The sequence below is a fragment of the Coregonus lavaretus genome, assembly GCF_964263955.1.
Source record: "Coregonus lavaretus genome assembly, chromosome: 21".
NCBI classification, from domain to species: Eukaryota; Metazoa; Chordata; class Actinopteri; order Salmoniformes; family Salmonidae; genus Coregonus; species Coregonus lavaretus.
The window spans coordinates 46,741,250-46,755,264 of NC_140008.1; the positions used below are offsets into that span (position 1 = coordinate 46,741,250).

At 45.8% G+C, this 14,015-nt stretch overlaps 1 protein-coding gene across 1 annotated transcript in view; it reads right to left on the reverse strand.

The window, feature by feature from the left end:
- Positions 1-14,015, reverse strand: part of LOC311148928 (insulin receptor-like) — a 216,243-nt gene that overhangs the window by 30,594 nt on the left and 171,634 nt on the right. The window contains exons 4-10 of the mRNA XM_084185957.1: positions 3,726-3,865; positions 3,349-3,496; positions 2,926-3,140; positions 2,454-2,580; positions 1,294-1,532; positions 890-1,057; positions 481-679 (exon numbers count right to left, since the gene is read on the reverse strand). Of these exons, the coding sequence (XP_084042083.1) occupies positions 481-679; positions 890-1,057; positions 1,294-1,532; positions 2,454-2,580; positions 2,926-3,140; positions 3,349-3,496; positions 3,726-3,865 (1,236 nt within the window). The remainder of the gene's footprint in view (positions 1-480; positions 680-889; positions 1,058-1,293; positions 1,533-2,453; positions 2,581-2,925; positions 3,141-3,348; positions 3,497-3,725; positions 3,866-14,015) is intronic.

Genomic DNA, 14,015 nt, shown 5'->3' on the forward strand with positions numbered 1-14,015 from the left:
CTGCTAAAAACTCTGGGTTAAAAATTGGTGCAGTTCGCACATATTTAGGAGTTGAGAAATAAATAAAGTAGGAATGGAAAGCTGGGATCGCCCTCTTTTTAACAAAGGCCATTACAACTGCTGTTTTCGCGATTGCAAGAATTGTTGTGCATTGACTGCTTGTCAGAATGCATGTTTCCCTCCCTATGGCACTCGTAACTTCAATGCACCAAGAGAGGAATATTTTTCTCACATAGAACACACAACAAGCCGACTAGGTAAATAGATAAACTATTCTACTATGGGGTAGTCAGATATTTATATTAATTACTCGTTTTGTTTGCAGAGGAAAAGCAAATGTGGGCTGTTCTAGCATCTACAAAGTGCTCCTCAGCAGAAAATATTTTTCATGTTCCATTTCATTTTTTGTGGCGGCAATTATTTTTCCGTGGCTCAGTGCCACAGCAAAATGAGTGCAGTGGAAACACTGTGCTATCATACCTGACTTCAAACACTTCGTTGTGGATGTAGTTTTCGAAGGTCTTGCGGTACTCAGACTCTTCAGCCTCCTTCTTGAGCTGGGTGTCTGTTTTGGGGCAGGCACAGCAGTGGCTCCCTGGCCCAGACTCATCTGTCTGGTTCCACTTTTGCTCCTCGTCAGTGTCTAGATGGGTGGGCGCCCGCGACGGCAGCTTCATTCCTGCACACAGACAGAGAGAGATGGTTACAATCACAACTGTCACGTTCCAACTGAATCCCAACCCAAAATAGTGGACCCTGAAACCCCTTTCTCAATGGTCAACAGATCATCAGACACAAAACCATGAGATCATTTGATATGATTGATTTACCTTTTTTTAACTATAATATGAAGTAAACATCTGAATAATGACAATCCTCTGTGTCTCACCTTTTTGACAGTAGTCAAACTTGTAGAGGTCGCTGTCCTCGGGCTGCTGCTGACAGAACACCAGGTAGTGAGTGATGTTGCCATTGGGGTCCGTGGGGGGCTTCCACTTCAGGATGATCTGGGAGGACGAGTTGGATGAGGAGATGGGGTCCAGCGGCACTGACGGCTCTAAAACATAACAACACACAACAAGGTTAAAGTAGGGTTTGTCATCATACTGGCGGGTTGGGACGTATTGGTGGATCGCATCTAGTTTCCAGAGTCTTTGGTTACGTAAAAATACAAATTACTTGAGTTAAAGCTAGCTAGCTAGATATATTGTTTTGTGTATTTGTTGGGTCACAACAAGATTTGATATGTAGTAGATTAGAATGTTGTAAGGACGGAAGACTGTTTTGACTCACTGGTGGCATTGGTGCGGACGTAGATGATCTCACTCTTGGCCCCGAGGACCTGGTGTTCATCTGAGGCGGAGAGCTGGGTCTTGACCATGATGGCGTACTGGGTATAGGGCTTTATAGTATGGATGAGGTAGCCAGGCTCCCCCTCCGTGGCCCGGGGTGGAGGGTCTACGTCAGCTATCACCCAGCTGTTAGAGCCACACGCATCCTGGCCATCAAACTCTGTCACATTCTTATAAGGCCTGGAGAAGGAAGGGGACAGAGAGAGACACACAGTAGAGATATACCGTAAGCCAAGTCAAACTCTGTCACATTCTTATAGGGTCTGGAAGGGCGGGGCACACACATACACAATACTAAGTTCTTGGGATGGCCATGGAAAGGAAGAGACTTGGATTCAAAACGATGACAGGAGAGGGGCCTAATTATGCACATCGAAAAGTAGCACAGTAGCAGCTACCATTCATAGTCGATTACAGCCGTTAACAAATGTCCCACTACTAGCCCCTCCTTTAGTAAAGAAGAAACATTCAATGCTCGAGCTACAGTAAGAGCAATCAAATTATTATACTGTAGGAGAGGAGAGAGAGACTCATTTAATAGTCATATATTCAGTTCTACTGCAGTACAGCAAAGAAATGCAATCAGGACACCTATTCACATGGAGTGTGGTATGAGCTTTCTGAAGAGTAATGCAAAGAGAAGAGAATAGCCATTACTCATACTGTCCACCACATGCTGATCGATGCTTAAAACAGCATGTTTTATTCAGAAAAAGACACCTGTTCTGTGCTACAGCTAAGAAGTCCAATCATTTAGACTGTGTCGGGAGCTTTCTAAAGTGTTCTTAAATAATGACATGGTATGTTTGTCTTTCAATACTGCTTACCGGCATGTCCATCACACAGTACTTCTACCTCTTTCTGAATGTATTTGTGTTTCTTCTTAATTTATATGTATTCATGTTTTTCTACCTGCAGTACCTTGCCATAGAATAACGTCCGCTCCAGGGGTGTACATGTCCATCAAGCTGCCTCACCCTATAGAAACAGATGATCGGCTCCTTCCCTATGGGCCATTCTGGCTCAGACAAGGGTACTAACTTACTTGCAGCACAGTACACCTCTAGGTATTTATGTATTCATGTATTGTTTCCTACTTACGCCTCTTTGTAGAGGACCATGAAGCCTAGTAGGTCTCTGAAGTCCGGCGGCCAGAACGGTTCCCACTTGATGAGGATCTTGTCTGACTGCGTGCGCACTGTGGTGAACTTCAGGACCTGGTTCTCACCTGGAGACCAACAACAGAGACAGACATCAGCCAAAGGAGAGGATTGATCAGGGCGAATCAGGGAGGTGAGAGAATAGCAATATTGTAGAAGAAGTAAAGAAAACTGTAAATACAGATCTGACCTACTGACCGCTTTTATCCAAAGCAACTTACAGTCATGCGTGCATACATTTTAGTATCAAACCCACAATCCTGGCATTGCAAGCGCCATGCTCTACCAACTGAGCCATAAAGGGCCACTAAATACGTAATAGTAAATGTTAACCATAAGTAACCTTTGAGTAATAGCGTCTACTACATGACCATATGATTATATTTTTTGTCTAAAGTGTTGTCTGGTCTTACAGGAGGCCTGGTCTCCATTGGTCCTGCCGGCGATTTCATTCTTGATGTCTCTCCCCTTGGTGCCCGTCACCTCCTCCATCTTGCGGATCTCAGACATGCACAGCTTGGAGTTGTGAAGGAAGAACATGCGCCCCTGGAGGATGGTCAGGTTATGTTTGTTCCAGTCCCACAGCTGACGCAGGTTCTGGTTGTCAAGCGCGTAGAACGAGTAGTTCCTGAGAAGGTACATGTTGAGAAAAAGAACAAACTAGTCAGTCTGTAAGACCTAAGGCACATCTGATATGGCAGTAGAAGCAAAAAAAAGAAAAATAATCTGCACACTGGTCTATGCTCCCAAGTACTATGTTAATTTGGACAATGTTTCAACCCCAAATCTGATATGGAACCTTTTCCCTATATAGTGCACTTCTACCCGAGACCTACCCATCTTGGGTCAAGGTCTCCCCTCGGATGATGTGTAACTTGCGGAGGAAGGAGAGAGAGACGAGGGCATAGGCTCTCTTGATGGTCAGGTAGCCTGTTATCTCCTCCAGCTGACCCAGGTTAGCCTCCAGCTCTGCTGCTATGTTGTCTGATGGAAAGAGGAGAAACAGACAGTCAGTTCACATTGGTAGTGGATGAGGTGAGTTTCAATTACTTTCAATGTAAAGCATTTTGAGCACCTGGAAAAATCACTAAGAGAGTGTTTTAAGTGACTAAATAATATACTAGGTAGGTGAGGGTCGTTGGAAGGACCCTGAATTTGATAAGGGGTGGATAGATGATGGGGTATTGAAGGGGTAGGTGTATACTGTACTTACTCCCTCCACGGATCTTGATGATCAGGCTGCCGTTGAGCACAGTGCATCCTCTCAGAGCCTGGGCTGCTGTCACAGAGTCCACTGTCTTCAGCCCCGTACACATCTTAGGACACAGCCCCGCACACGGGGTACAGTTCAACCTGCAGAGAGAAAGACACACACAAACACTAGTTGTGGCCCACTGTCACACACTCATAACACATAGTGTCACCTCACAACAAGCTAGCTGATAAGGAAATGTCATTTCATCCTAGCAAAGGAATGAAATAACGGTAGTCGGTGTGATCAAAATCAGTGTTGTCAAGTTTGAGACATTCCTCAAAAGATGCCAAAACCCCTTGAGGAACTGATTGTTGTTACAGCCCCACGCCATTACCCAAGAGGTGAACAATGTCCCCAGACAAGGAACACTTTCTCCTATCACCTCTATATCACTGTATACCAGTGGTCACCAACCGGTCGATCGCGGTCGATTACATTCCTAGTCGATCACCAACATTTCTGTAAAAAACCCAATGATAAAGCCTTGCGTTCCAATTTTTTAAATTAGTTTTGTGCTGTTGGCGGTAGGTGCACTTGATTCAGCAGCCCTAGCACCGGGAAGGCAAAGTGTTTCATGTGTCTGAAGTTAGAACTCCGCCTACCCGGCAGGCCCAGAGAGCAAATCAAGTGCACCTATAGGCCTACCGTTGGCCAATCAAATAGCTCAGATGACTCTGTCTGCAAAGTTGATACTGTGAGATTTAAACACTTTTAAAACCATTACTAGAGACAGACTCAATGAACACAACAAAGAGCTGCTGTTTTTATAAGTAAGTTATTCAGCACTGTCAACACTTTGTTTAACACTTTTGTAAGCCATAAAATGCGCATTCTCCCTACTTCCACTCATGCTACAACCAGCACTGCAGCTGCAATGAATGAGTATAGCAGTGTTCCGATAAGCTTGCGTTGTTCTTATTAGCAGCTTGTGTCTTTTTTTTATATAGAGGAATAATTCACTTTCTCTGGTAATACACACAGACTAAAAACATGAATTGGAGCATGAGGCTGAAATAATGCAATGCTACTTGAGTTTTGCCATAAGCTGGAAGACTGTGTCCACTTTTCTAAGCGGAGGGAGGGAGAGCGGAGGGACGGTGAGTCGGGTGAAGCCTTGTTCACAATACCCATAAGGTTCACATTTCAATGGGGACGTCTACAACGGAGTGGAAACGCAACGCCCCCTTCCGGATAAAGTCTCCATTGCGAGACGGACGCCGTATACTTTGACATTTTTCTAACTTTGTGTCGTCTTCAGTCCAGCTAGAGTCTGTTGAAGAACAGGAAGTTACCAAACCACAGAATAAGATGAAACTCTGTGGTTTTCGGCTTTATGGGATAGCTAGCAACTTCAAATCCAATCAAATCAAATTGTATTTGTCACATACACGTGTTTAGCAGATGTTATTGTCACGTCCTGACTCAGGGGACGGTAATTTGTTGAGTCAGGGTGTGTATATTTCGTGTGGTGTTTATTTCTATGTTTTGTTTCTAGATCGTTTAGATCTATGTTGGCCAGGGTGGTTCCCAATCAGAGGCAGCTGTAGCTCATTGTCTCTGATTGGGGACCATACTTAGGCAGCCTTTTGGCACCAGTCAGTTGTGGGATCTTGTTCCGTGTGAGGTATGTTATTAGTCTACCTTGGACGTCACGTTTCGTTTGTTGTTTTGTTGTGTTTTCAGTACGTGTAATAAAGATGAATGCATATCTCGCTGCGCCTTGGTCCTTCTCGTTCATGAGCGATCGTGACAGTTATAGCGGGTGTAGCAAAATGCTTGCGCTTCTAGCTCCGACAGTGCAGTAAAATCTAACAATTTCACAACATATACCTAATACACACAAAACTAGTAAGGAATGGAATTTAAGAAAATATACATACACAGTGAGGGAAAAAAGTATTTGATCCCCTGCTGATTTTGTATGTTTGCCCACTGACAAAGAAATGATCAGTCTATAATTTTAATGGTAGGTTTATTTGAACAGTGAGAGACAGAATAACAACAAAAAAATCCAGAAAAACGCATGTCAAAAATGTTATAAATTGATTTGCATCTTAATGAGGGAAATAAGTATTTGACCCCCTCTCAATCAGAAACATTTCTGGCTCCCAGGTGTCTTTTATACAGGTATTTTATACTTGTTACCTGTATAAAATACACCTGTCCACAGAAGCAATCAATCAATCAGATTCCAAACTCTCCACCATGGCCGAGACCAAAGAGCTCTCCAAGAATGTCAGAGACAGGATTGTAGACCTACACAAGGCTGGAATGGGCCACAAGACCATCGCCAAGCAGCTTGGTGAGAAGGTGACAACAGTTGGTGCGATTATTCGTAAATGGAAGAAACACAAAAGACCTGTCAATCTCACTCGGCCTGGGGCTCCATGCAAGATCTCACCTCGTGGAGTTGCAATGATCATGAGAACGGTGAGGAATCAACCCAGAACTACACGGGAGGATCTTGTCAATGATCTCAAGGCAGCTGGGACCATAGTCACCAAGAAAACAATTGGTAACACACTACGCAGTGAAGGACTGAAATCCTGCAGCGCCCGCAAGGTCCCCCTGCTCAAGAAAGCACATATACAGGGCCATCTGAAGTTTGCCAATGAACATCTGAATGATTCAGAGGAGAACTGGGTGAAAGTGTTGTGGTCAGATGAGACCAAAATGGAACTCTTTGGCATCAACTCAACTCACCGTGTTTGGAGGAGGAGGAATGCTGCCTATGACCCCAAGAACACCATCCCCTGTTTTTCATTCTCTCGGTCCCAGCTTTGATGCACCTGTACTGACTTCGCCTTCTGGATGATAGTAGGGTGAACAGGCAGTGGCTCGGGTGGTTGATGTCCTTGATTATCTTTTTGGCCTTCCTGTGACATCGGGTGCTGTATGTGTCTTGGAGGCTGGGTAGTTTGCCCCCAATAATGCGTTCGGCAGACCGCACCACCCTCTGGAGAGCCCTGGGGTTGCGGGCGGTGCAGTTGCCGTACCAGGTGGTGATACAGCCCGACAGGATACTCTTAATTGTGCATCTGTAAATGTTTGTGAGGGTTCTAGGTGCCAAGCTGAATTTCTTCAGCCTCCTGAGGTTGAAGAGGCTCTGTTGCGCCTTCTTCACCACACTGTCTGCGTGGGTGGATCATTCCAGTTTGTCGGTGATGTGTACGCCAAGGAACTTGGAAGCTTTCCATCTTCTCCACTGCGGTCCCGTCGATGTGGATAGGGGGGTGCACCCTCTGCTGTTTCCTGAAGTCCACGATCATCTCCTTTGTTTTGTTGACGTTGAGTGAGAGGTTATTTTCCTGGCACCACACTCCCAGAGCCTTCATCTCCTCCCTGTAGGCGGTCTCGTCATTGTTGGTAATCAAGCCTACTACTGTTGTGTCGTCTGCAAACTTGATGATTGAGTTGGAGGCGTGCTTGGCCACGCAGTCATGGGTGAACAGGGAGTACAGGAGGGGGCTGAGCACGCACCCTTGTAGGGCCCCTGTGTTGAGGATCAGCGAAGTGGAGATGTTGTTTCCTACCTTCACCACCTGGGGGCGGCCCGTCAGGAAGGTCAGGACCCAGTTGCACAGGGCGGGGTTCAGACCCAGGGCCTCGAGCTTGATGATGAGCTTGGAGGGTACTATGGTGTTGAATGCTGAGCTATAGTCTATGAACAGCATTCTTACATAGGTATTCCTCTTGTCCAGATGGGATAGGGTAGTGTGCAGTATAATGGCGATTGCATCGTCTGTGGATCTATTGGGGCGGTAAGCAAATTAAAGTTGGTCTAGGGTGACAGGTAAGGTAGAGGTGATATGATCCTTGACTAGTCTCTGAAAGCACTTCATGATGACAGAGGTGAGTGCTACAGGGCGATAGTCATTTAATTCAGTTACCTTTGCTTTCTTGGGTACAGGAACAATGGTGGCCATCTTGAAGCATGTGGGAACAGCAGACTGGGAAAGAGGGAGATTGAATATGTCCATAAACACACCAGCCAGCTGGTCTGCGAATGCTCTGAGGACGTGGCTAGGGATGCTGTCTGGGTCGGCAGCCTTGCGGGGGTTAACATGCTTAAATGTCTTAATCACTTCGGCCACGGAGAAGGAGAGGCCACAGTCCTTGGTAGTGGGCCTCGTCAGTGGCACTGTGTTATCCTCAAAGCGGGCGAAGAAGGTGTTTAGCTTGTCAAGATTGTCTGTAGACCCTGCCACATACGTCTCGTGTCTGAGCCGTTGAATTGCGACTCCACTTTGTCTCTATACTGATGTTTTTCCAGTTTAATTGCCTTGCGGAGTGAGTAGCTACATTGTTTGTATTCTGCCATATTCCCAGTCACCTTGCCATGGTTGAATGCGGTGGTTTGCGCTTTCAGATTGGCGCGAATGCTGCCATCTATCCACGGTTTCTGGTTAGGGTAGGTTTTTAATAGTCACAGTGGGCACAACATCACCTATACACTTCCTGATAAACGTAGTCACCGTTTCAGTGTATTCGTCTAAATTATTTTCGGAAGCTACGCGGAACATATTCCAGTCCGTGTGATCAAAACAATCTTGAAGTGTGGATTCCGATTGGTCAGACCAGCGTTGAATAAACAATGACCCATTCCTAGTGAGTACTATTTTAATAGTAATGTTAAATAATAAATAAAGGCTGTTAAGACTATTATATTATATGACTTTTGACTTAGAGAAACAAGTTGAGGAAAAAGTAACTAAACAAAATACATTTTATTATCCCCTGAAAAAATATACACTGCTCAAAAAAATAAAGGGAACACTAAAATAACACATCCTAGATCTGAATGAATGAAATAATCTTATTAAATACTTTTTTCTTTTCATAGTTGAATGTGCTGACAACAAAATCACACAAAAATGATCAATGGAAATCAAATGTATCAACCCATGGAGGTCTGGATTTGGAGTCACCCTCAAAATTAAAGTGGAAAGCCACACTACAGGCTGATCCAACTTTGATGTAATGTCCTTAAAACAAGTCAAAATGAGGCTCAGTAGTGTGTGTGGCCTCCACGTGCCTGTATGACCTCCCTACAACGCCTGGGCATGCTCCTGATGAGGTGGAGGATGGTCTCCTGAGGGATCACCTCCCAGACCTGGACTAAAGCATCCGCCAACTCCTGGACAGTCTGTGTTGCAACGTGGCGTTGGTGGATGGAGTGAGACATGATGTCCCAGATGTGCTCAATTGGATTCAGGTCTGGGGAACGGGCGGTCCATAGCATCAATGCCTTCCTCTTGCAGGAACTGCTGACACACTCCAGCCACATGAGGTCTAGCATTGTCTTGCATTAGGAGGAACCCAGGGCCAACCGCACCAGCATATGGTCTCACAAGGGGTCTGAGGATCTCATTTCGGTACCTAATGGCAGTCAGGCTACCTCTGGCGAGCACATGGAGGGCTGTGTGGCCCCCCAAAGAAATGCCACCCTACACCATGACTGACCCACCGCCAAACCGGTCATGCTGGAGGATGTTGCAGGCAGCAGAACGTTCTCCACGGCATCTCCAGACTCTGTCACATGTGCTCAGTGTGAACCTGCTTTCATCTGTGAAGAACACAGGGCGCCAGTGGCGAATTTGCCAATCTTGGTGTTCTCTGGCAAATGCCAAACGTCCTGCACGGTGTTGGGCTGTAAGCAAAACCCCCACCTGTGGACGTCGGGCCCTCATACCACCCTCATGGAGTCTGTTTCTGACCGTTTGAGCAGACACATGCACATTTGTGGCCTGCTGGAGGTCATTTTGCAGGTCTCTGGCAGTGCTCCTCCTGCTCCTCCTTGCACAAAGGCGGAGGTAGCAGTCCTGCTGCTGGGTTGTTGCCCTCCTACGGCCTCCTCCACGTCTCCTGATGTACTGGCCTGTCTCCTGGTAGCGCCTCCATGCTCTGGACACTACGCTGACAGACACAGCAAACCTTCTTGCCACAGCTCGCATTGATGTGCCATCCTGGATGAGCTGCACTACCTGAGCCACTTGTGTGGGTTGTAGACTCCGTCTCATGCTACCACTAGAGTGAAAGCACCGCCAGCATTCAAAAGTGACCAAAACATCAGCCAGGAAGCATAGGAACTGAGAAGTGGTCTGTGGTCACCACCTGCAAAACCAGTCCTTTATTGGGGGTGTCTTGCTAATTGCCTATAATTTCCACCTGTTGTCTATTCCATTTGCACAACAGCATGTGACATTTATTGTCAATCAGTGTTGCTTCCTAAGTGGACAGTTTGATTTCACAGAAGTGTGATTGACTTGGAGTTACATTGTGTTGTTTAAGTCTTCCCTTTATTTTTTTGAGCAGTGTATTCATTCTGTCTTGAATGAAAAGGTCATATTTTGCAACTACACTTGTCCGTTCAGTAGCGGGCAAGACTCTGTGAAGATTTCGTACGGCGTAATGAAATGTACGATGTAAACGGTGCATGAGAGGCAGTCTTACCGCTGCTCCCTCCCTCCCCTCAGACTGACCATCAGATGCAGGCCATCAGTCCAGTAAAACAATTAAGTGGCAATATGTTGCTCAAAGTGGCTAGAGAGGATGCAGTAATGAGAGAGAAAATAATATACTATGGAGAAATAGTATGCTACTGAAAATATTAGGATAAGCTATTCATCTTATAGCCAGTCAAAACTGTTCGCTGCTCTGGCACCCCAATGGTGGAACAAGCTCCCTCACGACGCCAGGACAGCGGAGTCACTCACCACCTTCCGGAGACATTTGAAACCCCACCTCTTTAAGGAATACCTGGGATAGGCTAAAGTATTCCTTCTAACCCCCCCCCAAATTGTAAAGTGGTTATCCCACTGGCTATAGGGTGAACGCACCAATTTGTGAGTCGCTCTGGCTAAGAGCGTCTGCTAAATGACGTTAATGTGCCCTTGAGCAAGGCACTTAACCCTAATTGCTCCTGTAAGTCGCTCTGGTTAAGAGCGTCTGCTAAATGACTAAAATGTAAATGTAAATGTTATAGGATGAACCATGAAAGGATTTCGATCTTATCTCATCGCTGCAACTCCCCAACGGGCTCGGGAGGTGAAAGTCGAGTCATGCGTCCTCCGAAACATGACCCGCCAAAGCGCGCTTCTTAACACCCGCCCACTTAACCCGGAAGCCAGCTGCATCCAATGTCTCGGAAGAAACACAGTTCAACCGAGGTCAGCCTGCAGGTGCCCGGCCCGCCACAAGGAGTCGCTAGAGCGCGATGAGCCAAGTAAAGCCCCCCCGGCCAAACCCTCCCCTAACCCGGAAGACGCTGGGCCAATTGTCCGCCGCCCTATGGGACTCCCGATCATGGCCGGTTGTGACACAGCCTGGGATCGAACCTGGGTCTGTAGTGACGCCTCTAGCACTGCGATGCAGTGCCTTAGACCGCTGCGCCACTCAGGAGGCCCTCAACCAATTTTTTAAAACTAATAGGCCTAGGCCTATTCGAGGAGAGAAGCATCGATCGATCCTCTTGCTTGCTGAATGGCTACAAAATTGTCTACAGCATTGGTAATGACCTGGCAGGGAAGTTTGAATGGTGAAAACGATGTGTAGCTCTGGTGTGATGTGATTACATTGGCAAAATTGATACATTGCTGCACTGATTAATTGCAAACGTACAATACAGGCAGAGAGAAATGCATTAATTCACACTGTCAGTGGCCATGTGCAATCTGTCAGTAGCTAGATTTGCATCAAATTTGCGACATATTTTCATACAAATATTCAAAATTTTCCCTCCAGAGATGTGTTTCCATCAAATTGCCTTGTTGCAGATAAAAGGCTGTGAGTGATGATGTAGTGCACATATAAAAATATCTTTTGAGGTTAAATTCCCATGTAGGCCTACTGAATAAAAATGTAAAGTTAAAATGGGTTTCCATGGCATTTTCAACTCTACTGATGGTTTTCTCACAATTCTTTTTTGAATTATATAGCGAGTTTGCCCACTCTGGTATTGCTACATGCACAGCGCTATCTGCGTGCTGTTGGCTAGAGCGCACGTATAGCCTGCCCTACATGATGAGATTATTATTATGGACATAAAAGCAATATTATTTTTATTCGTCAAACGGCAGCCAAGCATCAATTATCATATCACCAGAATAAGACCCTCGATATTTATTGGAAAGAAGCATCAAGCTCATCACCTTGCACTTTCACTACCCTGTGAAGTTCATCATCATTTATTTAATCTGTAGCCTAATAAACTGCATGCTTTCCCGACAAGTCGTAGTGGGAGGACCACACAACCTGTCACCAAGTTTACTTCGATATGATGGTTATTATATCAATATTTGTGCATAAAAGCGTCTCCACCGACATTTCTTGCATAATTCATTTTACCGACACAAAAAGATCCCACCTTCTCTAGCGTATTGTGTTTTGTCGATATTTGAAAAGTTAAATGTTCTGTTTCCATCAGGTCTGCCATTACATATTGACGGATTGTGGCAGGACAATATTTAGCAATTGGTGTGAACGGCGTCATAAACAAGACGTGCTCATATTAATTTTTTGCATACAAATTATTTGTGAGAAAGGGTCTTAAGAGAAGAATTCCTTCTGATGCTCAACAAGTATCAAACAAGACCTTGAAATTGAATGACAAATAATGAATGAGTGCAGATCTGGGGATTTGCATAATTCTGTACATTATTTTGATAATTCATTAAATGAAGCCATAGGCATTCGGGAGAATTTGATTGTGTAATTCCCCTCGTCTACAGTAGCTAGCTGGGTGGACCTGGGAGACTTCCTCATCCCTCTCTTCCCCTCCTCCCTCGTTATTTTAGAGTTCCGACACACAGACACCAGACAGCACAATAACATGTCCCACCGGCCCTCCAGCTCTCTCTTTCCCCCTCTCTTTGTGTTTTTCCTCTCTCTCTCGCTCTCTCTCTGGAATCCAGGATGAAAGACGACAACATTCGGCAATAAAAGATGGGAAGAGTGCCTAATTGAAATAAGTGAGAGCGAAGGAGAGAGAAAGACAGGAAGTCAGCTAGAAAGGGAGAGAGAGAGAGCATGAAAGGGAGTGTGCACGAAAGGAAGCGACTGAGTGACAAGAGAAACAAAAGGGAGTGGGAGAAAAGGGGGAGAGAGAGTGAGGAAGTGGTTGCATAGTGGAAGTGTTTATGCGGTGAGGCTCAGTGATTGCCTTTCTCTCTGACACACAGAGAGCAGAGCTGAGCTACAGAGCTCTGATAGCTTTGCCTTTCAGGAATTCATTCACAAAACAGCCGAGCAGCCAGGGACCTAGTGAAAAGGGACTCGCCAGTTCATTCACAAAACAAGCACTCGTTTTTCTATTCACTCAAAAAGAACATAATGCTGCTCTTTAATACCACTTTCAGTCTTTGCATCCCTGACCACACATATCTGTTTTAGACATAAGCTAAAAGGCAATCGTCCACCCTAGTGTTGGCGGGGGGGGGGGGGGGGGGGGGGGGGGCAATGGCAATCTGGCTTCCAAAACTCAACGATGTCGATGGGGAAGACAATGGCATCAAACGCCCCCTTTATCAGCCACCTATTTAATGCAGTCCACCACGTTTGCTGGCTGTCTTAATTCCCTGTTTATGAGCGTGTTAATAATCCCAGCACAGCACATGAAACCTGTAGAGTATGTGTTAGCCAGCGTGTGCTGAACCTACCGGACGCTTCCGTTCATATCGAACCAAATGCTGCCGTGGGATTAGAGGTTCCATTTTATCAAGCTTTGCTTTATATATATTTTTGCATTTTTGTCATTTTAGCAGACGCTCTTATCCAGAGCGACTTACAGTTAGAGAGTGCATACATTTTTCATACTGGCCCCCCGTGGGAATCGAACCCACAACCCTGGCGTTGCAAACGCCATGCTCTACCAACTGAGCTACACAGGACGAGACCCGTAAACAACAAGAGCACAATACACAGTACATCAATCAGCCAAATCTGTCACGGATCCCCCCGGTACTGCTGCTCATTCCGTTCACCAGTTCCGGAGGTCTATGTCACCGGCTTTCTAGGCGTCACTGACATGGATCATTACCACCAACCCCAGACTGTCTTGGCTCTTTACACACACCTGGTTCCCATTCCCCCTGATTAGAATGTGTATATATGTGCCCTCTGTTCCCCATTGTCCTTGTCGATTATTGTCCCATGTCCGTTGGTCTCGTGAGTACCGTGTATTGTGCTCTTGTTGTTCACGGGTCTCGTCCCGTGTATTGTGTAGAGGTTACACCTCGCTCTTTGTTTGGG